The sequence below is a fragment of the Crocodylus siamensis genome, chromosome 1, assembly GCF_052110815.1.
Source record: "Crocodylus siamensis isolate JL-2025a chromosome 1, ASM5211081v1, whole genome shotgun sequence".
Classification (NCBI taxonomy): Eukaryota; Metazoa; Chordata; order Crocodylia; family Crocodylidae; genus Crocodylus; species Crocodylus siamensis.
Genome location: NC_143395.1, coordinates 283,871,403 through 283,897,879, shown reverse-complemented (window position 1 = coordinate 283,897,879; position 26,477 = coordinate 283,871,403). Strand labels below are relative to the sequence as shown.

General features: G+C 41.4%; 1 protein-coding gene across 1 annotated transcript; it reads left to right on the top strand.

The window, feature by feature from the left end:
- Positions 1-11,588: 11,588 nt before the first annotated feature.
- Positions 11,589-22,101, top strand: PILRA (paired immunoglobin like type 2 receptor alpha). Its single transcript, XM_090031657.1, has 4 exons — positions 11,589-11,705; positions 15,560-15,919; positions 17,918-18,018; positions 20,630-22,101. Exons 1-4 carry the CDS (start codon positions 11,654-11,656, stop codon positions 20,807-20,809), a joined length of 693 nt encoding a protein of 230 aa, XP_089887783.1. The 5' UTR covers positions 11,589-11,653; the 3' UTR covers positions 20,810-22,101.
- The last annotated feature ends 4,376 nt before the right edge of the window (positions 22,102-26,477 follow it).

The following is a 26,477-nucleotide window of genomic DNA, read 5'->3' as shown; positions in this document are numbered from 1 at the left end:
TAATAAAATTTTAATCAAAATTTATATTTAATTTTTTCTCTAATTGTCGGACTTGGAAGGCTATTTGTTCTGTTTACTGTTTATTCTGCTTTCTTACTATGATTGTTTTTAACTTGAAGTGTAGGTCCAAATTCAGTTTAAAATAAACAGGCAGGGAAAAATATGGGGCTAGTCTTTCACTCATTCTGAAACTGTCGTTCTAGATATAGAATACTGAAACAACTGACTCTTAATTTAACAAATAGAATTGGCCATTCCTGAGCACTCCTTGCTGTAAAAATTGCTGCAGATTTACAAAATAGCATTGAGAAGAAATGGGAGACAATATTACCAATTTATAAAAGTCTGGTCTGTCTCAGCAAAAAAGAACAAAAACAGAGATGCATTGAAAAGTGTCCTGTAAACAGTTTTACTGATACATAATCACTAAAATTCTAATAGCTCTCTCTGGTGAGAATTTAAATACGATACAAATGGAAGACATTGTCTTAGCCCTTAAAAATAGCCTTGTGGTATAAGCCTCTTGAAGGCATCTTTTTCTTTAAAAAAAGAAAAAGAAAAAAGGGAAATTTATTGCTTTTTAAAAAAAAACTTAAGTATATTCTGTTTTATCTAAAAATTAAAAGAAAAGGGACTATTGCAATCCCTGTAGCAATAGAAAAGTTTTTCATCTTTGAAATGCAGTGAGAACGCTCTGATTTTCTCTTGTTGGATTGGAATCATACTTGCTGTTTAAGTTTCAGGTGTTGTGTATAAGATTTTGCAATTCTTTTGCTAAATTTACTCAGAAACTACCTATTTGAAGTTTTATTTGATCTAACATTTGTACCAGAAGTCTTTCCTCTGCTAGCCCAACTGTTTCTTGTGCTGCTGACTGTTCTATGTAGCTAGAAAACAGATGGTTGGTTGGCCATAAACACCTATGGGTGACTGCCTCCTTGGTCAGGGAGGGTGCCCCCTCAGTGGACAGTCAGTGACTGGAGGGCGGGGGGGAAGATCCCACTGTAGCCGATTCTGCCAACCCACAAGTAGTAGCAGCGAACTATCCAAACCCACTGGCATGTCCAAGCCCACTGGCACTTCTGGGTGAGAGTGATCAGTCATGGGGAGGACCGCTTCTCCTGGCATCCCCACTCCGCAGCCAGCACTTTCAGGGTGGGGGGGGAGGCACCTGCCCCCCCTGCCCAGAAACACTGGCTGTCAGGGGGTGCACTAGCACTTTCAGGGGGTTCATGCACCCCCTATGTGTCGCCACTGTCAATACCTGTGACCTGGCCAGCTTAGCATAAATATGTAGCATTCAGAGGGGCTTGTACACATGATGATAACATCACATTGTATGGTGCAAGAGTCTTAAGTGTTTCAAATGAGTTTGCATTGTTGCAAACTAAACTATGTCCTGATGTAATTTAGTTTGTGACATTGCTGATTGCAACAATGCAGCCTTCAGCTTTTCCCCCAGCCATGGGAGAGGCAGGTAGGCAGGCTCCACAGGAAAAAAAGGATCAGGCCCCTCACTGCTTCTGCCTTCAGGGTCCTGCAGCTGGTAGGATGCCTGAGGCTGCCCAGGAATGGGCTGGTTTGCCCATAGGATAGCATGGGAAAGCAGCAGGAGGGCAGCTGACGAAGGTGGCAGGGATGATGCACAGGGTGCTGGAAGCTTGGGTGGGCTGCTAGCTGGTTGGGTGTTGCCTAGCTTGGAGGCACCCAATCTAAAACTTCCCTGAGCCTGACTGGGCTTCCAGTGCTCCATGCACTGTCCCTGCCACCTTCTTCAGTTACCAACATACATACCCTCCTGCAACCTCCCTATGCTGTTCCAGGGGCAAGCTGTGTGTATTTGTGGCCGGAGAATGTGGTGGGGACAGGGCATGGGGTGCTGGAGGCCCGGGCGGGCTTGGGGAAGTGTTGGATCAGGCACCTCTGAGCTAAGGCAGCACCCAACCAGCTAGTACCCTATGCACAGTCCCTGCTGGCAAATTTTTTTTTTTTTTTTTGGTGAAGCCTGCCCACCTCTCTCACAGTCAGGGAGTGAGTTGCTAATGTGGGCCTTAGTCCTTCCTTCTGTGGTAGTGGTGCCCCCTGGGGCTGCTTCAGTGGGCTGCTGGTGGTCTGGGTACTGCCCCAGCTCAGGGTTAGGGAACAGTTGGATTGGATCGGGAGCTGCCTCTGAGCTGGGGTAGCACCCAGCCCACTACCAGCCCACCTAGGCAACCCCACAGGGGCACCGCTGTCATAGAGAAAAGGATCAGGGCCCACCAGCGGCTCACCTCCTGGCTGTGGGCAGGCTCCAGCCCTAACCAAAAAAAAGAAAAAAGGATCAGACCCCCTTGCTGTAACATGACGGCAAATCGTTTTAATTAAAAACCCACCATTTCAATGTAGAGGTTATAGAATAAAATGCTGAGGACTAAACCGTTGTCAAGCACCCCAGGAAAGCAAGACTACTTCTCAAATCACTATTTTTGAAACGAATATAATGCTTGTAAAAGGTGGCGGATTAACACCAGTGGAAACCATAACCCTTTGTTTCTTTGTTTTACTCACAGACTGAGTACAGTCGGAGGTGACAGTATAAGCTTCCTTATAAACCTGCCAATATGCCTCAAACCTAGCCAACTTTTTTTCCTCCTTCATTCAGTTTTGAATCACTTTTTCCAATCTCTAAATCAGTTGGGAGGGCATTAGAAAAAGTTATTGCCATGAGCTTCTTTGCTTAGCGATCTGACCAGAATCTGAAGTCTTACACTGACTTGAATATGGAGTCCTGTGGGTACTTTTAAAGTCATTTAAAAAAAAAATACTTGTTTTACTTTTTTTTCCCAATGCTCTGAATTTTCAAAGGCCTGCCAATTGTCTTTCTTTCTTTTAGTACTTCTTGTTCTAATAAACAAAAATATTTTCTTCACCATCTTGACAGTAGTGAAAGGGAGGGAAAAACTCTCTCTGAAATATAGGAAGCCCCAGGCAAATAAAAAATATGGTTATTTATTCAGCTGTTGGAAATGCATTTAGGAGTAGACAACAAATGGAAAATCAATTCCAACAACATAGCTTTCTGTCTTAACTGGGTAAATCAAATTTCAGGACCAAACACTCAGTTTGACTATTAGTCACTTATTCTGGATTGATTGTGAGACTGCAGTCAAGAATGGAACCCCAATATCTCCTATAGATCTATATACTCAGGGATAGAAGAAATGACTGTATGTTTGCATGAATATCCTCAAATGAGCAAGAATGCTTTGCTCTTCCCCTTCAAACCTCCCATAAAAATGCTTTCTGCTTTTTATTCATCTGCTTCTGTGGATGCAGAAAAGTTTCTGGAAAGAGAAATGCTTGTGGCATGATTTTCACAGGAGCTGAACTCCTGCAGTTTCTACTGAATTTATTTTAACTTTAAAAGACTTCAGGCCACAACGATACACCTTTAAAACCAGTCTATCCGGAATTATGAAAGGTATCAAGGGCCAGGTCCAACTTTGTTAAATTGGGACAGTTACCATTTTCTAAAAATGAATCAGTTGCCTGAAATGTCTCAAATTGACATGCTAAAGTAATTAGAGCTGAAGAGCAGCACCTTGTTATCAGTTATCTTTGGCAATGGATGAAGAAAATGTAATATTGTTAGATCTGCTAGCTATTTTCAGTATTATTGATCTCAGTACATTAATAACTTGTCAAGAAACCTTGGTGGTAGTGGAAAGAGTCACTATCTAGTTGTTTCATACCTGCATCTGGGAAAATTCAAAATATCCAGAAGTCCTGAAGACTTACTTTTATACCTAAGGGTGCTTACACAAGTAACTCTTTTTATGTGATCACTGGTCAGGTCCCTGAAAATGCTCTACAGTCATGATATAACAGATGTGCATGACTGCTTTTAAAATAGCTGATCATATGAAAAGCACCTTAGGGAACTTCTGTTCCCTTAACGCTTAACTTCTCACTCGGGAGGTGGGGGGGGGGGAGTTGGGCTGTTGCTTGCAGCCCCCCCACAGCTCCATAGCTGTCAACAGGAAAGGAAGGGGAAAGGGAGCAGCCCAGAGCTGCCAGCTGGATGAAACAGAGCCCTCTTGCCTTGAGGGCCCAGACTGACTCCCTCCAGCTTTCTGAAAGGATGTTTAGGTGTGTCATTGTTGACCTACAAAGGTCTAAGTAGTCTGGGATCTCTCTGTTTGAAAGACTGCTCTTCTCCTACTCTCCTACAATGCAGCTGCAGTCAGTGGAGGCATTAGAACTGGAATCCCTTTTGTTTAATAGGGAAGGCAAAATATATTTGGAAAATATTTTTCCCAAGATGAGTCAACCACTTTTGAGTTCTCATCCCCCTCCTGATCTTAAATGACCCGCGTTCGTTAAAACTTAAGACATGTCAAATAACTAATATTTTCTAAAACTTGTGGAGGGAGGGGAAAGGTGAAGATGTGAACACAAAGCTAAGGGCTTTGTCACACATTTGCTTGCACATCATTGGGATGTACTGACCTTGTAAAGTTAGGACGTGTTAAAGAGAGAATGCTAACCTGAAAGGGAAAAACTTAGCAATGCTAAGAGGGCTCTTAATGCAAGATGCTTGAATGTGGGGCTGCTTGAGTTTTAACTGCACTTAGTAAGGGTGCAGGTATACATTATATTTGGACCATTCTAAATCTGTGGAATGTTAAGCAGTGTTAAAGCTGGAACATGCTCTACCAGTTACAAATTAAGGGTTAATACTATTTCTTGTCTGCACAACTCTGATTTGCCCCTAGAGGGCTGGTGAGCAGGGGCATGGGAACACTTAGGTTCTATCCCTGCTCTGGGTGATGGGGAGGGGGTTAGGAGTGGTGCATCCTAGGCTGCTGGAGGACTGCAATTTGCTCATTTTACCCCATAGAACAGATTGACGTTACCCTAAACCAAGTTAGTATGTCCCACAATTAACCCTTGCCTAAAGCGGTGCGATTGTGAAATTTTCAGGGCACGTAGCATGAGTTAACAAGCTTTAACAGCTTTAACAAGCTTTAAACAAGCATGTTTTAAATGCCCGTAGAAGGGTCTAAGTGTAATATTTAACTTTAAAAAATCATTATGCTGAATGTGTGACACCACCCTAAGATTTGCAAAACCTCTGCAACAGGAGAATCATGACTGATGAGTGTGATTTTTATTGAATGCTACAGCCGTACAAATAGTGAATAAATTAATAAAAATATTTCATAGCAGAAATATTTTTCCTCACTTGGTTAGTGTGAGAAAATTGCTATTTCATTTAAAATTTGTCTGACCAACAATATGCTGAGTGCTGCAAAAGACATATATCTTTTCTTCCAATAAATAAACAAGACTTTGAAAGTGAAAAGCTCGTGACTATTCAACCTTCAAGAAAGGTCATGACACGCAGACCTTTGCAGGTCACTTTAGAAATGTTTCCATAGGGGGACTTTATACATGCTACAGGCTACAGTGTGCTTTATTCTGAGAACCACTCTAATTAATTAAAGTGCCTGCACTATCTCATGTATTTAGCGTTCCGTGCTTTAAAATGGCACCAGGGGGTGCTATTAACTAAAGCTTATTTGATGAGCTTTAGCTAAAGTGCCTCCACTACCATTTTGGAGTGCAGGGACACTGAATACATGAGATGTAGAGCCTGCTGAAATGTGCGAATTAGTACGCTCCAGCAGACTTGAGTAATTCAGTCTGTTCTGATGTGCTGTAATTACAGCATGTCTACCAGCACCCAATTACACAGATGCTATTCTGGTCTGGAGCTGTTCCTTTTTGTGTGTGTGTGTGTGTGTGTTTAAATGATTCAAGTACTGTTTCATTCAGCATTAATATTTGTGAGCTTGTCTACCTGGGGAAGGAAAAACTTGTACTGAATTGCCCTGCTGTGAACAGGGGTTTGGACTAGATGACCTCCTGAGGTCCCTTCCAACCTTAACTTTCTATGATTTTAAATTCAGTTACTGCACGTTGAAATGGACTGTGTGTATATAATTCTTACTTTCTATAAATAGGGCAAGATGCTTGCACATCATTTGTATCTGTACTGTGCACTGTTTTGGTGGTCCTCTCACTATCCTCACACTGTTTTGTATTTTATTGGGACTGATCAATCTTTTTAGGTGTGTGCCTGCATCATTCTGGAGTATTTGTAAATGCTGAGATGTCCTCCCATATTTAAGTGCCTTAAATACTTATGCAATCCCTTTGCCATTGCACATTCATGGAGTCAGCATATAACTAGCATCCCTGCATGATAAAATTACTAAATCTTTTTGGTCATCTTTATGGAACTATGTGCAAAATCCTGAATCTCCAGTGTCTTGTAAAGCTGAAGTTTCAGAACATCGGAAAGAAAAAAACTTAGTAACTGGGACTTTTTTGAGCCCATTGCTAAAGGAAGTGGTCGTAATTGGGATACTATGCAACGCTAGATGAATAGTAAGGAACCAAGATTCTCTTACAAAAAAGCGAAGGACCAACACTGGTTCTCCAGCAGTTGTCATGGCACCTGTCCATATTATGAGGATTGATATGCACTTGGTTTTCTCAATGAACACCATTATAGAACCAGGCTTTGACACTACCACCACTGAAATAATCAATCATGACAGTGATTTAAGGACTGACATGGGTTCAGACAATGAAGTGCTGGCTGAAAGCCAAGACCTTTTCAGTACACATAAGATTTTTCAGCCACTCAGAATATCCTGAAATGTATCCCCCCACCTATATTGTTTGAACACATTGAAAAACCTTAATTATTTCACATGGACAGAGCCCAATATGAAGACAGATGTAAAATAATTATCCTTGAGGTTGTGTGGCTCTTCCCTCAGAATTTATAACCATTTCCAATGCTTCAGAAGAAATACAATATCCAAGTTCTTATTTGAAGCTGCCTTTAATATACTATGAAAGCTAATTGTATGTTGCCTTTCCTTTCAAGCATCTTTCCAGATGTCTGTGCCTTAAACCTTTTCATACTTGTGGAGTAGGATAAGGTTTCTGTTGGGTTTCTGTTGGGTTTTTTCCCCCATTTTTTATTTTAGTAACTGATGTTGTTAAAATAGTCCTTTTTCAGGAAACCAAATTTGCAGATTTCTGAAATGATATTAGAATAGGGGTAGCCAACCCACACCACGTTCCACAAGTGGTGTGGCCAGCTTCTGTGTGGCACACTGGCCCCAGATGCTCAGTAATGGAGATGAAGAAGGTGCAGAAGGAGACTCCAGCTGATGGCCAGGTGGAGTGGAGTGGGGGAGGTAGCTGTGATATGAAGGTCAGGTGTCACTGGCAGGTTAACCATTCCCTGACCCTGCTACCATCACCAAACTAAGGATTTTGGATCCTCACTCACTATACAAAACTGTGGTGACTGTGGAACCAGAGAAGACTTAACCTGACTCTTAGCAGTGACACCCCCCCCCTTTCACAACAGTGTCTTGCCCTGACTCTACTCCATGTGGCTGGAAGTTCAAGCCTTTCCCTCATTTCCCTCCCTCCCCCCGCCCCGCCTCTGTTGCAGGGTGCAAATTCTTTTAGGTACATCCTTGGGCAGATCTAGGAGAGAATTAAGGGAGGTGTAGCCACAACTCCTTTCAGCTCTGTGCATGTGCAGTGAGCTCTGTGAACTCACTAGCTTGTTAGCATCTATTTTTTGCTGAGGCCAAAACTTTTTTGCAGCACTGGAGTCCAGGGGCTGAGTGCTCCTTGCATTCCCCACCATCACCCCCTTTTTGTCAGTTAATTCAGCAGCAAGTAAAAAGGGGGACAAATAGTAGTAGTTTTTGCTGTTCAGGCTCTAGAGCAACACAACAGCAGTGGTTCTGGCAGGAGCCCATTCTGACAACTTGGTGCATTAGCTCATTATGCATGTCCTGCACAGCTCATGAGGGATGCTATTGTGCCCACCCTAACCCCCCTGATCACCTTTGGGTTCTCTTCTAGGCAGGAATCCAAGCAGCAAAAGGGGAGGGTGTGGAGCTTATTTTGTGGCCTTCCTGCCAAAAAGACCATCACTGTATTCAAAGTTAGTAGTAAGTGGACACCCAGGAGAGACACAGGGTCTGAATCTGATCTTGCTTACAGACTTTACACTGGTACCAGTCCATTATTTTAAATGGGTATCTTCTGATTCTCACCAGTGTAAGGGAGAGCTGAAGTAGTCCCACAAAACATGGATTCATCACCAGGTATCTCAAAGTTATACACTCCTTTCATTACGAGGGTAAAACTCATCGTAGGTTTGTTCTTACTTTGTGTTAAACTTAAGACTTTAAAAGGTCTTTTCTGGCAGCTATTTCATGCAAGAGGAAGAGTATAAAAGATTTAAAGATTACTATCTCCTCCAACGCTGTTTCATAGTAAAAGTACTCTTTGTGCAAGGACATTTTAATGGTTTCTATAGCCTGCCATAAATTAATACTTTTGGAATTGATTATGAGTGCTCTTCCCAACTCTAGATCTTTCATCATGCTCCTTGCTGCCACAAACTTCACACTAGCCTGATTTAGTGAAGTGTTTAAGTAAATGCTTACCTTTTAAATACATGACTAATTTCACTTTTCCTCAGCAAAGCATTTAAGCATATGCTATAATCTAATTGACTTCAAGGGGACTTCAATTCCTTCTCACCGTGCTTGGTAGAAAAGGACTGGGTTTAAGCACATGCTTGAAGTCACATACAAATGTATGTCATTTAGCATTCCTAAAGCAAGGCTTCAAAGTTGTGGGAGGATTTTTCACACAATGCATAATACCGTTCTACCATTGCTTCTGAGAACAAGTTGGGGAATCTCTATTTTTCTCAGCCACTCCTAAGAGAGGTTTTACATTTTTTTTGAACTTTTCAGTCTTAAAACAGATTTTAATACTGACTTTTCATAACAGTTACATAAGGTATACCTATATGATTCCTTTGGTATACATGTATGTATTGCTAAGGTATACATTATAATTCCTTTGAGTCTTCTGAGCTATCTTAAATGAGTTTACTGCTTAAAATGTGACCTCTACATTTCTCCACTAGGGTTCCTAATTTGAATGTACTTTACAAGGAATGTTTAAAATTATTTTAAAATCGGTAAAATTTGAGTTGATCTAAAATGAAAATATATTTTATAACTAGTGAGTCATATAGGCTTGAACTTCCACCCACATGGAGTAGAGTCATATATATTATTTTTGTTGCTTTCTGTTAAGAGAATTTTCAGAAAGATTCTTATGCTTTAATTTGAACACTTGCCTATATGTATTTGTGAATTCAAGATGGCTGCATTAATTCATAAGCTTTTGACTTTAATCAGATTTCTCTGAATGCCATTTTCTTTATTTAAATCTGCCTCTTCAAGAGCTTTTATTATACCTGCTCAAAATGTTATAATTCAAAATAGCTCTTTATTTCGGCATATCTGATAAAAGGTGGTTAGAAAAGGCTCTCACTTCATGTGTTTTGTTTTCCTCTTTACATTGAACACTATGAAATGTCATTGCTACCTGTTTCATGCATGTGCTTAGACGTTTCAACAAAAAATAACTCAGACTTGTTTTCTTGCGAAGGAAGTGCATTCTTTATAAAACTCTAAGCTAGACAGTATGACAAGTACTTTTTCTTTTCAATTTTTGCAATTTTCTTCCCTTAGTTTCTTAGACCCAGACCTTGTTCTGTCTCTTGTCTTCATGTTCATTTGGAGGGCCACTTGGATTATGTCAAGAATTTTTGTTGCTCTTTTATTTGGAGTGATAATTAATAAACTTAAACTAGACATGACTGTAAATGCCAGTTTAGACATGCCACAAACATTTATTCTGAGATGCATCCTTTAAATAACTAAAATAAATTAATAAACAAATTAATTGCATTGATTAAAATTCACACAATGAAGTAGCAATATAGCACACAGAAAATACAGGGTAAGAACTAAGTGACACATTGCAAAACGTTCTTAATGGGGATTAACAATCAAGTGGGATTGTTTCTAGTGGGGAATCTCCATGAATTCATACTAGCCCTAACATTATCCAAGGTTTTCTTCAATAATCTACAAGTGAATATATAATCACTGCTGAATAAAATTTGTGGATGACAGAAAAAATGATAAAATAGTGTGGACAAGGCAGTCATACAGAGTAACCTGGGTCATATGATAATCTCAGCTCAAACAAAATAATTTTTAGTAGATCAAGCTGAAAATGGCTATACCTAAAAAGCAAGAAATGCAGGCCACACCTATAAAATGAAGACTGTATTCTGGAAATCAATGATCTTGAAAAATTCTTAAGGGTTCTGTGGACATGAGCTTCTGTATAATGCTGTGTCAAAAGAACTAATGTGAACTATTGACATCTGAAGAGGAGAGAAACGACTAAGAGTAGGGAGGCCGTTTTATTTCTGTGTACAAGAATGGTGGTACATGTACTGAAATTGCATCTTGTCAGAAGTTTTTGTTTTTAAAAAGGATATTGAAAAGCAAGAGAAGATGCAGAAGAGCACCACTCAAAGATTCAGGGGCTGGAGAAAATGTCCCCAGTATGAGATTTAAGGAAATCATTCTGTTTAAGTGATCAGAAAGAAGACTGAGGTGTCCTGACTACAGTGTATAATTGCCTTCAGAAGGCGAAAAGACAAGATATTAACTGATTCTATAGTGTAGTGGAGAAAGGCATAAAAAGGATCAACAGCTAAGAGCTGTAGCCTGTCAAATTCAAACTAGAAATAAGGCACTAATTTGTAAACGTGAGGATGATTAGTTACTGTAACCAAGTAAGCAATACCCTCTCCATCTATTCAGCTGCACCTTTTTTCTGGAAAATACAATTTAGCTAAGGCAGGTCATGCTTTAGTCCACTTACTGGTTCTGTGAAGCAACAACTTAGCTGGGTAAAACATTAAAGGTTATGGCATGCAGTATGTCAGACTGGACTGAATGATTCAATGGTTCCTTTTAGTGTAAAATTTATGATTTTAATAGTTATTAAAGGAGTATCTCCTGGGTGCTGAAGTTTCTGGGTTCAGTGCCAGGCTCTGAGCCAGGATGAGTAGATGTGGTCATGCCAGAGGTGCCATCATTTTAGCAACAAAAAAAAAAAAAGAAAGGAAACCCCTTGAAGCATTTTAGTAACACATTTTAGTTGCCTAATTAGGCTAAAATTGAACAGAACAAAGGACTTCTGAGATGGAGACTAGTGGATGCAGTTCCTGGTTAGTCCCCATGGCTGTTTTATAGTTCTGTTCTCTGCTTATTTTCTATCTGGATAAACATCCTCTGGAGCTTCTGCTTCTTCTTAAAGAGCCTGCTTACCATTGAGTAAACTGTTGTGGGAGGGGGGATATAATTTTAGAGTGGCTCAGGATAGAAAGCTAGAGGCCTCACTTCAAACATGATTAAAACTCTTTATTTCTCTATTTAATCCTTGTTTTAAAGTAGAAAAATAAGCCCTGATGAAATTCAGTTTTTATTTTGTGAAACAAAAAGGTTACTGCAACACACTCAGAAGGATGGAACATGTTCAGATAGTAAACCACAAAGAACCTCCCTCTATACAGGGTGAAACTAAGTTCTTAAGAGAGCTTTATTTTTCCTGCACGAATTGCTGGCATCTACAGCATTAGGTGCTTAAACTGAGGTTTTAAATCCTAAAAATTAGGAATCTCAAGAAAATGATGAGGCTTGTCATATTAATGACAATACCCTATTTTATTCACTTCTCAGGTAAGATTTTTGTCTGATTTTTTTTTTTTCATTCTTGAAATTGATTAGTAAAGGCAGCATTAAATCTTAAGGCAAGAAATAAAAATAAAATGAAAGTGTAATTTGTTGACTCTTAAATTAAAGCACATTTTACTTATCATTATTGCTACCATTTACTTGTTGTTTTATGGAATGCATTATAATATAAAAGAAAAGGTAGCCTAAAAAGGTAATGATATAAAAAGAATTAATTTAAAATGCATTAAAAATAAAGGACTAATATTAGTAAATCCACCTGAAGTGTATTATTTGATACATGTTAGGTAATTAAACCACTTTTTTGTAGCCTTCAAACAATTGCTATATTTCTCTTGTATGTTTTAGTGCAGTGGTCAGCAATGTTTTTGGGCAGAATGCCAAAAACACCTGCAACCTTGACTTGTAAGAGGTTAGTGTGCCAGAGACAGACAGTGGGGGAGCCACAATCCTTGTTATGGCAACACAGCCTGCCCCATGGCACACCTGCCAAGCAAAATGCCTTTGCGTGCCATGCTCTGGCACCTGCACCGGGGTTTGCCTACCGCTGTTTCAGTGCATGATCAAAAAGAACAGCATGAGTTTTCACAGTTCACTATTGCTAGTAAACAGTTTGGACAGTCACCAAATGACCTATTTTTCTAAATGAATTAATCTGAAATAGGTTAGTAAACTGGAATATCATTAAAAGGTTATGCATTTATTTTTTACACATAGCATGTTTCTTATTTAAATGCATGGGCAAGGTGAGGCATTGTGAACGATCTGCTAGTTTTTTTTATTTTTGGTTTAAAATGTTGGACTTCAAGAAGAAGAACAGAGTCTCTTTCAAAGATAACACAGTAAATAGTACTTCCAGACATGTATTTTGAAGGGTACCTGAGGGTAAAAAGAAGGTACCAAGTAATGTGGGGCATTTGCAGGACATGTTTAGTAATCTGGTGGTAGCACCAGATGACAAAGCTAATCTTTTTAACAGATTCTTTGCTTCCATTTTTCTGAGCAGGGACAGGGACATCACCCCCCCTGGGATTCCGGACGGACCCAGGGGAGGCGCAGCCAGGCCCAGGGTCAGTGAGGACCTAGTCAGGGAACTTCTGGAGGGACTAGACATGTTCAAATCAGCAGGTCCTGATGATCTCCACCCAAGAGTGCTTAGGGAATTGGCAGAGATCATTGCAGGACCCCTAGAACAGCTTTACAAGCACTCGTAGTACTCTGGTGAGGTGCCAGATGACTGGAAATGGGCCAAAGTGGTTCCCATCTTCAAAAAAGGGAGAAAAGAGGACCCAAGAAACTATAGGCCCATTAGTCTTACCTCAGTCTTGGGGAAGCTCTTTGAGAAAATTATCCAGGAGCACATCTGCAAGGGGCCAGCAGGGGAGATTATGCTTAGGGGCAATCAACATGGGTTCATTAGAGACAGATCCTGTCAGACCAACCTGGTTGCTTTCTATGATCAGGTCACAAAAGCCTTGGATGCAGGTGTCACGGTGGATGTAGTCTTTCTGGACTTTAGGAAGACCTTCTAGACCGTCTCTCACCACATCCTCATTAAAAAATTAGGTGACTGTGGTGTTGATGCCTACACAGTCAGATGGGTCACAAATTGGCTGGAGGGCCACACCCAAAGAGTGGTGATGGACAGGTCATTTTCGACCTGGAGAGATGTGGACAGTGGGGTTCTCCTGGGCTCGGTCCTCAGGCCTGCGCTGTTCAATATCTTCACTGGCGATTTGGACAAGGGCGTGAAAAGCACCTTATTCAAGTTCACACATGACACCAAGATGTGGGGAGAAGTGAGCATGCTAGAAGAGAGGGACAGGCTACAACTAGATCTGGACAGGTTACAGAGGTGGGCAGATGAGAATAGGATGGGTTTCAACACTGACAAGTGCAAGGTGATGCACCTGGGGAGGAAGAACCAGCACCATACCTACAGGCTGGGGAACTCCCTTCTTGTCTGCACAGAGGCAGAAAAGGATCTTGGAGTCATTATTGATTCCAAGATGAACATGGGTCATCAATGTGGGGATGCGGTCAGTAAGGCTAACCGCACATCCATAAATGTATCACAGCAGGTCCAAGGAGCTGATCCTCCCCCTCTATGCGACATTGGTCAGGCTGCAGTTGGAGTACTGCGTCCAGTTCTGGGCATCGCACTTCAGGAGCGATGTGGATAGCATCGAGAGGGTCCAGAGGAGGGCCAATCGCATGATCAGGGGACAGCAGGGCAGGCCCTATGAGGAGAGACTAAGGGACCTGAACCTGTTCAGCCTCCACAAGAGAAGGCTGAGAGGGGATCTGGTGGCTGCCTATAAACTTGCCAAGGGGGACCAGCGGACAATGGGAGAGTTCCTGTTCCCCCGAGCACTACGGATGACCCCAGCATCCTTTCCTGCCCGTGGCAGGGGGTCAGACTTGATGATGTGTTTAGGTCCCTTCCTACCCTACCAACTATGAAACTATGAAACTATTTCTTCGTATAAAAATATATTCAGGTGAGTATTACTTCAAATATATGTACCATTTGCAAACAACTACCACTAATCTTTAAAAAAAAAGTCAGGTATTATAATTTGTTCTGCTACATTCTTCAAAAGCATCCTTGCATTACAGTTAGGAAATATGGGATTTGTCCAGTTTTATTCTTTTTACACTGAATATATAACTTCAGATATAAATCTAAAGGAGAATTGTATTCCATTCCAAAGCAAATGAAGGATGTACATTTATAGGATGCAAATGCAGGACGCCTCCACAGAATACATATCAATACTATTTCAAAACACATATGCTGAGATGCTCAACTTTAAAGGAGCACAATTAAACATCTGAAATGGAGAAAGTAGCATAGGTAACTGTTATTTGCCTCTGATCATTGTGAAAGCTGCAGAGCCATTTCAGAGAGCACCAGAAGACTGCTGTAAACTATACTACACTAACAAGCTAGTCCAGTAGGGCTGCCTACAACTTCAGGAATGTGTAAGCATGGTGCTTTCTAGCTATTTCCAATATATCGAATATATGATATGTAACAGTGCACCTACATTGCTGAAGAAAATGAAGGTGGCACAACCTGTTATGCTGATTTTTTTTTCTTGTACCTAGAGATTTTCCTAGGCAAATGGAATCTGAAGATATCTTGTAGTATACTGTTTCTAGATGTATTGCACTACTTGATATCAAAGAAGTTTCTTAAAGTAGAAAACTGTGTTATTACAAATAAATTATCTTATTTGAATTCATATTCTTGGCGTTTTTGGCTGTCCCAGAGGTAGTATATAATCACGTCTGGTATACCCAGACATGTTGTGTAGTTGTGTAGTCCTATGCACAATAAAACTGATTATCCCTCAGAGTATACGCCTTCATTGCACATTAAGAGGCCTAAAAAATAAAAAATCTGGGATGCAATGCTGTGAGCTATTCAAGATGAACACTGATAAAAGCTACTGCTTCTGTTGCCTAGATCGTAGCTACATGTTTGTTGTTGTAGGTCCAAATTGCCATTTCATGAAATATAGAAATTGTTATTAATAAAACAAAAAGGCAGCATAATACTACTGAAATGTATGAGAGAATGTAATGCTAATTACTATAACCATCATCATGTTTTCAAGATTTCTCAAACTACTATTGGTTCAAAATTTCACCACACATTTTCATGATTAAAACTCTTCTGTACCTTCAGAGTTTTATCCCACGCATTTATTGAGCTGAATCAGATTCTAACCTGGCCCATAATATTAAAAATAGGCAAGTGTGGTTTCTTTGTACACCAAAGTGAAGAATGTAACTTTTTACTATTATGTTCCCACTTTATTATTGTCTTACAGTGAGCAGTGGATCAGAACTTTCAGTCATACAATATCCTCAGGACATCAACGTCTCTCTTGATTCAACAGTTTTGATATTGTGTGAATTTGACTATCCAGATAAAACTACGGTTGACACAGAGGTTTATTGGAGAAAAGGCCCAGACTGCAATCGGCCTGGCCTCAAACCAAGCCCAAGCATCTCTCATTTTCAAAAATCACAGGTGCAAATTACAAAGGAAACAACCAAAAGGTTTTCAATCTTAAAACTGAACAATGTTCAGCTGGATGATAGTAACATGTATTTCTGTGATGTGACACTAACTGATCCACCACCACCACAGAATAAATGTGGAAAAGGCACCAAGCTGACAGTACATGGTAAGGAGCTTTGTGAGTCTCAGAAATGTATTTGGGTACATAGAAATCATCTAAATGTTTTTCTCTTGTAACTCCAAAATTCAGAACCAGGACTGGGGAGGGAGAAGACAGTCTGCAGTATGTCGAATAATGTGGAATAGTAATGCTATTCTGTCTTCTACCACAGGAAACATTTCTTACTTTGCTTTGCATTTTCTGTATCTAATCTGGTTTAACTGTAGTTCAAAAAGTCTCTAGGCAAGCAATTTTTTCTCTTAGAACAGGGCATCTCACTCATGTCAGACCAATAACTGTTTATTCAAAAATGAAACTGTCACTTGTCTTAAATTTACTTGCATTTACTCTAAAATATATATTGATGACAGCTAGGATGGGTGTATCCCCACTTACAGGGGTGTGCGGTTGTTGAGGCAAAAAGAGCAGTACCACAAATTTATGCTACTGCTTTTGGCTGCTGCACATGCCCCTGCATGTGGAGCTGGTGCAGGGAAAATAGTCCCAGGTCAGGTAGAGAAAGCTGGGGCCAGCACCCATCTTGGCTCCAGCATCCTTGCTTGGCATGCTGGGGGCCTCCCGAGGCAGCAGTGGGTGTGATTCAGCCCCTTGGAGCCTAGCTTTTTTAGTGACTTTTCTTTTTTTAACACTGGAGTCTCTCAGTCTCAAAAAAACCTGCTGCACTGCAACTTAGTGGTGCAGCAAACAGATACACATACACTGCATGCAGTTTACAGCACCTCAAATGGGTTTGTGGTGTGGCAGACCCATTTGTGGCACTACAAACCTCATGCACAGCACACACAGGTGTTTGCTTCACTGCTAATTTGCAGTGCAGCAGGTTTGTTTTGACACCAGATCCCAGTGGAGGCTGCTGGAGATCTTCAAGGTTGCTGGAGATCCAGGTGTCAAAAAACCTTGCTTCTGAAAAAAGCAGGACAGCGCATGTGTGCTGTCCAAAACTGGAGCCTGGCCAGCCAGAGCCATGCTCCAGCTGCTAGCTAGGTTCTGCATGCTGGCTCGCTCCTGCAGGACCCCAAGTAAGGCTGCTGGGGCCATGTCAGGTGCTGGCTCCAGGCTTCCCTACCCCACCTGGGGCAACTTGCCATGTGCCACAGCACACATACACAGGCATTCCCCAGGCAGCAGCAGCAGAGATACAACTATGTAAAGCTGCTATTTGTTCCCAGGAAAGCATAAGTGCATGCTCATCTGAACAGACCCAGTAAGTCTGTTTTTGTGTGTTTCAGGAGGTTGAACTTGAGAGTTTAAAGAGATGTGATGAGTAAGAATTTCTGGGTGGCAGATTACAGTAAGATTTTTCAGTTACTCACAACCCTCCTGTGAGGCCATGACTTACTGGCTGAAAAACACTCCCTTGCGTGGTGAGTGGTCCTTCACCCACCTGGATTTGCCAGACAAATCTGCCTGGAAAAAAGCCTAGATGATTCTAGGCATCATCCAAATACTTGATTAACAATTATACTCAGCACACACTTCAACTGCAACTTACCAAGGCCACAGCAACTTCTATTGAGTGGTGAGATTAAGTCTCCTGAATTTCACAGCATCATTAGATTACATTTCTTTCTTAAGAAAGAAATTGCCCGAAGTTTAATGAAGTGTCAGTTGCCATGTAAATTGGCTGTCTTCTTTAGGATAGTAGTTTGTTGTAAGTAACAAGAGATGTTCAGAGTTCCCACTACTAATGAACTCAGACCTGTTCGTTTTCTGTCCCTTTTATTAATAAGATTTATCAGGTTCACAAATTTAAGTTTTGAAGTGAAACTGTTCATAACTCAGTCTAATGAGTCCGCAGGAAAGACGCATCTTCTTAGCCTGAAAAAAAATAGTGAAAGCGGGGTGATGAATGTAAATAGAAAACCAGGTATGCTAATTGTCCAATACCCTCTAATCATTCAGATGAAAAATACATCTGACTAATAAACAGCAAACAATTATTTTGGTTTTTAGATAATTTAACTGTTCATCTCTTTATTTCAGGGCCTACATGCTATGATAGCAGATCTGATAAAAATATTTGGATGTGGCTGCTTCTTCTTGGATACAGCATTAGTGCCACCATTATTATAATAGCTTTCCTTGTAAGTAATTACTTAAAGGATAAATATCACAAAACTTCTATAATCTGGGGTACTTCTGATAGAAAAAGGAGAGTAAGTTTGAACCAGGAGCACATGTGTGAGCAGGTATAAAGGCATTCCTTAACCTCTATCACCTAAAGGGTCACAATTAAAACCCAGACTCCCTGCCCATGACAGTGCAGATCTGTGTGAGGCTTTCAAAGAAAAGCAGAAGTTGTAGCAGGGCAGATTACCTAGGAGAACAGTATGGTATGTTCTTTCCAAGCTTGCTGAAAACTAGGAAATCATTTGTTGGTTGTTACCAAATATTCTGTGTTGCTCTGATCCCATTTTGGAAAGTAATTGAAACTTAAGTAGAGTTCTGACTTTAATGGGATCCTTGAGCTAATGTACTTGCCTAGTGGTTCATAGCGTGGTATATTGATGCTTCATAAAATATGTTCCATTTATCCCACCCGATGCCAAGTGGCTGGGGCCTGACTTTTTTCTTTATCTGCTCCACCAGTTGGCTACACTGGTGTGCTGGCAACTGACCCACTGGCCTGACTAATTGTGACTCTTCTTCCAATATATTCAAAATCAAAACAAAACAAAATCCAGACATCCTTGCCCTTCATTTCTCAGTCCTTCCATAGGTTACAGAAATTTTCAGTCACTAGTTGGCACTGTGAGGGTCCCAGGGCATGTGTAGATGAAATGGGGGCCCTAAATTGAAGCAGTGGGTTTTGAAAAAGACTGCTTCAATGTGAGGCTAATTAAACCCCATGTCATGCACACACCCCACTGACTTATCTGTCTCTCTGGTGGGGAGACGAGAGTGAGCTGCTGGCAGGCAGAGTGGTCCCTGGGCTGTGGAGGGTCTGGTGCTTCCCTCTGTGGCAGCAACACCCCCCTTCCCCCCGCCCGCAGGAGACACCCACCTGCATACACCCAGCTTGGGAGGTCTTGGTGGGCACCACAGGTTTCCCAGGCTGCTTCCAGGCTGCCTGCATGGCTTTCTGCAGAGCCCCTAAGCTGCACAGAGCCTGGTGCTTTGCTCTGCAGCTGTAGGGGCAGCAAACTAAAACTCCTTTTGCACCACTTTACTAATGGTGGTGTTTGCACACCTCAGCAGTGTATTGCACATTCCAGCCACTGCAGGAAATTTGGTAGTATAATGCGCTTTAAATGACTTGGGGCACAGCAAACTAAAACTCCTTCAAGGAGCTCCCTCCATCTCCATGTGCTACTGAGCAGTTGTGCAGGGTGCCCTAGAGCAGAGGCTGCCTGCCAGCTAGCCCCACACTGAAGCACCCTGTGCCCCAGCCAGCTGGGGCAGCATCTACACATGCGCTGCTGCACACACACAGAAAAACCTACACAGAAGGTAGTACTTGTATTTTACAAGACTACCCTGCTGCAAAGTTTTAGTTTCATGTGCCATAAGAGGGGCTCATGTGTAGACACCGAGACGTTTACTGTGTAGTTAATTAGTCAACAGTAAACATCTCGTGTAGACATGCCAGTGGGAGCAGAGAGAGACATAACTGATGTAAAAAAGCCACTGGTTTGATCTAATTGTCACTGTACACAGTTGTGTGTGGTGGGCATGTTTTGTTTTCAGTTGATATTGTTGCCATGAAGCCACCTCATAACAACACTTCCTACCAAGATGAATAGCAATAGCAGAAAAATCTATGCTCAGTTCTGAAGTACAGTGGTTAAAAGCCATAACCCACCAAAATATTGCTTTTACTCAGAAATCTATGCTGAAGTTATAAAGAAGCTTGAAGCTTTAAAAGAGCTAATTTAGACACTACACTCCTCATTTTAAAGACAGTATCATTGACTGGAGTAATTCATGATATCGGAATTAAGACAGAAGAACAAGAACAGTGAACTGGAGAAAGCATTTGAAACTTTAAAAAGTTGTTTCTTTATTGTATGGTAAGTGCTGTATTTCATGCCAGGCAAATACGTGTACTTAAGATTAGGCTGTTGCTGTCTTGTGTATGACAGAGATATGAACTCTAAGGGTGAAACCCACTGTATTCCAGTACCACCCAGTCCCCTAAAGTTAGTCCTTTTTATTTTTACTTAAATATACTCACTCTCACTTTGTCTCTCTGTCTGTCCTGGAAGAACAGGCTATTATTGTGGCCAGTATGTTAATTGCCAAAACACTGAAGGAACCAATTGCTGGAGCATGAAAAAGACACAGCCCTTTAAATACTGCTTGGATAAACCGTTCCTATTAAAGGAACACATAGTGTAAAAAAAAGAATACAGGTTTAAAGGATGAGATATTTAGGATTAGAGTATTTAGCATATTATTTTAATAGAATTTAAATTAATTAATGTCATTGAGCCCCCCGCTCCCAAAAAAATCAATGACTGTTTTCAATGTTACCATGAAGAATAGCTTTTTGTCGTGTATAAAGTTATCACTTGCAGTAAATAATTTTGCATACTTCATTCTGTGGTGTTCGTGGGAACACTGGAAATCATACATAGTCCAGAAATAACTCTTGGGAAGCCAGCATTCTTAACTTAGGTAAACGTTCTCTAAGGATCAGTGTGTTTGACTAAAAAGTGTTTTCTTATCAATATGCTTTGTGCAATATTGAAACAGATTCATCAGTGCTGTAAAAAGTCCAGGATCAACTCAAGAAACACAGACGGCAACACTACATTGCCAAGTGAATGGACTTATGACAAACCACCCAGAACTGTTAATAATGGATTTAATCAAGAATATGAAGATATGACACTAATAAGGACTTTTACTCATAATGGACGCATGATGAAATGAAAAAGAAATGTATATACAGTAGTCATAACATTAGCCTGCATAGTGATGAATACTTTATTCTACCCAGTAGCAAAGTGTTTAAGTTAGAATTGCCAAGTGTTCAAGTGACTCTTCTATCAACACATTAATCAAAGAACAAAGGAATGACTATGTTGAACAACATGAACATACATGCTGGCCTCACTTTATCTCTGTTACAAGTTGACAACCGTCTATTGGAATGCCTTCTGATTTCCTTTCCTTTCCTTTCTTTTTCTTTCCTTTCCTTGATAGAGACAACCACAGAATGATGATCCAATTCCTCATATGCAAAAAAGTCCAGCCTAAATTCTGATTTTGGTTAGATTCAGACATCCACATGCATATTGGTTATTTGTGCATTATGATGACAGAGAGAAGGCTGAGTTGGAATTGAGAGGAATTCTCCACACCTAACCCTAACACACTACTTTGCCCCTCCTCTGTTTGTTCCCCTGGTTGTCTTTCTAAGCTTTCCCAGTCTCTGAAACCTGCAATCTCCCTTTACATGCTCATGTCCAACAAAATGAAAAGTAGCTTATAAAAAAGAATAACTTCAGAGGGAAAAACACTGTTCCTATTTAACAACTACTGGAAACATACCAATGTGCAGACAACATATATGAAAAAACACATGGTCTTATTACTTTGTGTCACCTTTGTCTCATCTTCCAAGTTTCTTCACATCTATTCGTGTGTTGTTTCTAAAATTTGATTGTAAACTCTTTAGGCAGAGACAATGGCTTTAGAAAAAAAGTGCCAGCAGACTTTTGGAGTCTGTGTTAAAATAATGAAGCTAGGTGACATGGGAAGAGCTTACCTTAATTTGCATGGTAATGAAGTACTCCTTGAGGTAGCTTCACAATGGAATGGGTGATGGTCACTTATGCAAGACTTGGAGCACATTAATATTACTTAAGTTGCCAGGAAAGGAAGAAGTTTTTGCATAAATTGATATCCAAAACTGTAGACATTGTTCTCTAGAGCGCTTCCTTTTTAACAAACTCTCAAAGCCCTGTGATCTCTGATTAGGGTGAAAAATTAAATAAATCCTCACCAAGCTACCTATCCTATGATTTTGCAATATTCTGTAACATTACTTTATCTTAGCAGCGCTTTTTGTGGTACTTTTCTAGGAAGTTACATGTTTACCTTTTAATCATAGTATCACAGATACCATCATAGGTTGTAAGGAATATCTGGAGGTCATATAGTTCAACCTCCTGCTCAAAGTAGGACCATCCCCAATTACATCACCCTTTCTCTACGTGTAAAGTTGCTATTAAAAAACATTTCAATTTATGTCAAATTGCATTAGGTACCTGGCTTTTTTTTTTGCAAGCGGCTGGATGATTCACATGAAGGAAACTGAACTCTGACTTTGGGAAACGGGTTGTGGGGGTGGGCAGGGCAAGAGAGAAAGGCCTGTGTATTGAGTAACCGATACACTGAGGCACCGGAAACCCTTACTTTTTCCAAACAAGGAGACTCAAAAAGATATTTTTTAAATTTGGGTGCCTGGTATTAAATAATAAATTGCCTGAATTGGGTCTTGAATGCATCTGCACAGTGGGTAGCTTAGATTTCCAAATGGCAGTAATTGTATCTATGGTTGTGGGATCAAAAAAAGGAACACCAGATAAAGGAAGTAAGAAAGTGGATTCCACAGCAAAGAGCACTAGCAGCACATTATTTCATTTCACCTCACAAGATGTGTACAGAGAGATTATCATAGCATCTGACAAAGCAGGCAGTAGCTTTCAAAAGTTCATGCCTCTCTGAATGAGTTGGTCTATAACGTGCCACCCACCTTGCCTCCAAGCTGTGTAGAACTGCAGAGAAGATTTTTTATTTATGTTTTTTTAAGTCATGGGTATGGAAATTTTCGGAGAGAAACCTGGCCTTGTGCAGGGGTGCAGTTATTCCAAGGTAGCATGTTGCATGGGGGTAGAAACCAGCAGCACACTTATAGATGGGAAACTCCCTTCTTGAGAGCACAGAGGCAGAAAGGCATTTTGGAGCCATTATTGACTCCAAGATGAACATGGGCCGACAATGCGAGGTCACGGTTGGCAGGGCTAACCGCACCTTGTCGTGCATCCATAGGTGCATCTCAAGTAGAGCCAGGGAGGTGATCCTCCCCCTCTATGCAACTGTGGTCAGGCCACAGTTGGAGTACTGCATCCAGTTCTGTGCGCCCCATTTCAGGAGGGATGTGGACAACATTGAAAGGGTCCAGAGGAGGGCCACCGCATGATCCGGGGACTACTGGGCAGACCCTACGTTGAAAGACTGCGGGACCTGAACCTGTTCAGCCTTCACAAGAGAAGGCTGAGGGGGGACCTGGTGACTGTCTATAAGCTCACTAGGGGGGACTAGAAGGGGTTGGGGGAGACACTGTTTCCCCTAGCGCCCCCTGGCATGACAAGGGACAATGGACACAAATTATTAGAGAGTAGGTTTAGATTAGACATCCGCAAGAACTACTTCACAGTTAGGGCAGCTAGGAGCAACTTCCTAGGGAAGTGGTGCTGGCTCTCACCCTGGGGATCTTTAAGAAGAGGCTTGATGACTACCTGGCTGGACTCATTTGAGTCCAGTCTTTTCTTCTGCCCAGGCGGGGGATCAGACTAGAAGATCTACAAGGTCCCTTCTGACCCTACTTCTATGATTCTATGAACTTCACCTAGTTATAGAGGTATAACTAGGGGTGTCAGGGTTGGGGAGGTGCCATTGGGCACCAGAGGGATGGGGTTCAGAGAACAGGAAGCACAGGAGTGTTTCCTATACTAGGAACTCAAAACCAGTTCCTGGCTGCTGTTGCTTATGGTGTTGCTGATGCTGTTGCCACCATTAAAGCTTCAGAGTGGCCTGTTCACCCCAGCTGTTTCTCCTAAAGCAGCAATGTGGTGTCCATGTACCTTGGTTGTTGCTGCTGCAAAAGCAACATCATGGAGCTACTGTTGCTGCCAAGGCACAGACTCCATGAGGCTGGGAACTGATTCTGGAAGCCCTCCTAGGTTGGCGTGCTGGGGCTGTTGTACCCTTCACCAACCCAAATTATGCTACTGCTTCATCCTTTAGGAAAAAAGATCAACTTCAAAACAAGCTCTCTTATAGGTGAAGAGACCAGCAGAAGCTGCCAAAAATCCTTATGGTGACTAGGTAACTGTCAGATGTTATAAAAAAGGATAGCTATCTGTACTGCAACATTTTATATATTATGTAAGTGGTGGTGAGGAGAGGGGGATGAAGTATTAAGTTTCTCAGTAAGACAAATCTCAATAAAAAGGTTATGGGTTGTAAGAACCACTTATTTACTTTCTGCATTCTGGGCATCATACAAAACCTGTGCAACTCAGCACAAATACACAAGATAGAAATGTGGACTCTAATTCTGAATGTACCGATTTGTGTAAATAAGAATTTTAATTTAATTTTACCAGTTCAAACATGCAACAAACTGTGTCTGAGCAGGCTAGGTTTGACATTTGTAATGTGTCAGTTTCAAGATTAAAATGTGATCTCAAATTATTTCCAATTTACTTATTCAGAGCGATACCTTAGGGCCATTTTAACACACTAGAACTAAGTCACTTTAAAATAGTGACTTCCATCACTTACAGCCACATAATGACCTCCCTTAGCATTCGTATGCTTAGTCAGACTGAAATCAATAGAACCATTTCTGTGCAGGGGTACGTGGAAGTGTCACATTTAGATTAACCTAACTCTGCAGATGTTCAGAAGATTTTAATCACCTCAGAAGGTGCACTTGGACTGAGAATCGATTAACCCCTTCTTCCCTTCCTAGTTCAAGTTAAACCTATCTAAAAAATGCCTACACATTCACAGCACAGAGCCAGGGTTAGGAAAGCCCAGCCACTCACTTCAGCTCCAGGGCTGTGCTGTTTCTACCCTCCTTTTCCTGCCCACCCCCAACTAGGCAACATACTCCCCATGGACCCACCATCCACCTTGACCCCTCAACCCCAGTATATATCCCAGGCCCTCCTGGACCTGCCAATCCTCCTCCCCAGGAATCCTAGTCCTCCTCAAGCCTGCCAGCCCCTCTGCCCACCCTGACCAGTTTACCTAAGGCTCCCCACACTGCTCCTGGCAGCAGTAAATGACTGTACTCCTGGTCTAGGTTTAGGCAGCTTAATGTAAATCACCTAAACCTAGACCAGGTATGGCAAATGTTTGCTTCCACCCACCAGTCACCAATGGGCTCACAATTTGATCCTTACTTAGGTTGCTATTAAACTGCACAAAGTTCAAAGCTTGTAATATAAACTGGGTATGATCTGAGTTTAGTCATTACATTCAGGCCAGGTACAGACATTACACATAAACTGGTAAAAGTAATCGGAAACTGGTCTACACCCACAACCGAACAGAAGTCTACTGTCCATAGACTGGTCTAAAAATGGCAGAACCCGGTCTAAGATAGACCTGGATCAATGTGGCTTAAACCTTAAGTGATTTAGGTTAATCCAGTCTATCGAACTTCTGTACCAAATCCTCTAATGACTCAAGTTAGGTCATAGTCCGCTGGCGTCCCAAGCGCTTTTGAGAGCTCCTGCTCTCCCCTTCTCACATGGAGGCATACATGGAGCAGAGGTCCCACCCCCCCAGCTGTACTGGTTCAAGTCTGGGAGGGCCAAAGTGGGGGCCTCCACTCCCCCCCCCCCACTGCTGATAATCAGCTGTTGGTGGTGGGGGGCAGGGATGGAAAAATGGGTCATGCTGGCCAATCAGAGGTGGCTGGCTGCTCAGATGGGCTCGGCATTTTTAGCAGCGTGCTAGGAGGCAGGGAGGAGTGTCCCCAGCCAGTGCAGGCAGCCTGCATGCCCCCTCCCATGAAAGGGTGAACATCTGTTCTGATAGCTCCCGACCTAGCTTAGGGTGCTTAGGGTAAAGTGTGAAACTTAGATCGATTCTGCCTCCGGCTTTTTGAATGTCTGTACCTAGCCTTAGTCTCACTTAATCCTTAAGCTGACTTGCTTTATTTAGTAGTTTTATATTTAATAGTTTTATACCTTTGTTACTAAAGGCTACTGTATTAAAATGTTAAGCCTGTGTGCACAGTTACAGGTCTACTTTTATGAATAATATATATAATAGGAAGCTCTGGCATTGAATGACATTCTATTTAGCATCCAAAGAAATTAAAGTTTTTGCTTGGGGGAGAGGTGGGACTCTGGTGTGGCTTACCTGTGAACCCATATCACCAGTAGTACTGTCACATGATAAAGAAGACGAGGCATTCTCCCACATTCCTTATCTGAAGATATCTAAACCGTTGACATAACTGAACATGTTTATTTGACAGACCCTCCTGCATCCTCAGCTTCAAACTCTGGATGACAAAACCGAGCTCATTTAAAAAATCTGATCTCCGTTACCATCAGTAACTCTGTCTATCTTACCAGGCCCAGAAGGTGGCAAAGTCAGCACGATTGTTTGCTCCCACATCTCTCATGCCACACCAGTAAGATAGCTAGAACCTTGCCTCTGTGATGCAAAAAAAGAATCTACTTGCACAGTAGAAAAAATCGACTTGGTCTTTGACCAATACTTGATCATTGCACACAGATTTTTTTATCCTTATTCCCAAAGGTCTTCACAGATCACCTGTCACATCTCT

What these genes read in the sequence shown, in the direction of transcription:
- PILRA (XM_090031657.1), top strand. Translation starts at nt 11,654, where the DNA reads ATGATGAGGCTTGTCATATTAATGACAATACCCTATTTTATTCACTTC. An exon ending in CTATTTTATTCACTTCTCAG is followed by an intron (nt 11,706 to 15,559) that starts GTAAGATTTTTG and finishes ATTGTCTTACAG; the next exon opens with TGAGCAGTGGATCAGAACTT. An exon ending in TTATTATAATAGCTTTCCTT is followed by an intron (nt 18,019 to 20,629) that starts GTAAGTAATTAC and finishes ATATTGAAACAG; the next exon opens with ATTCATCAGTGCTGTAAAAA.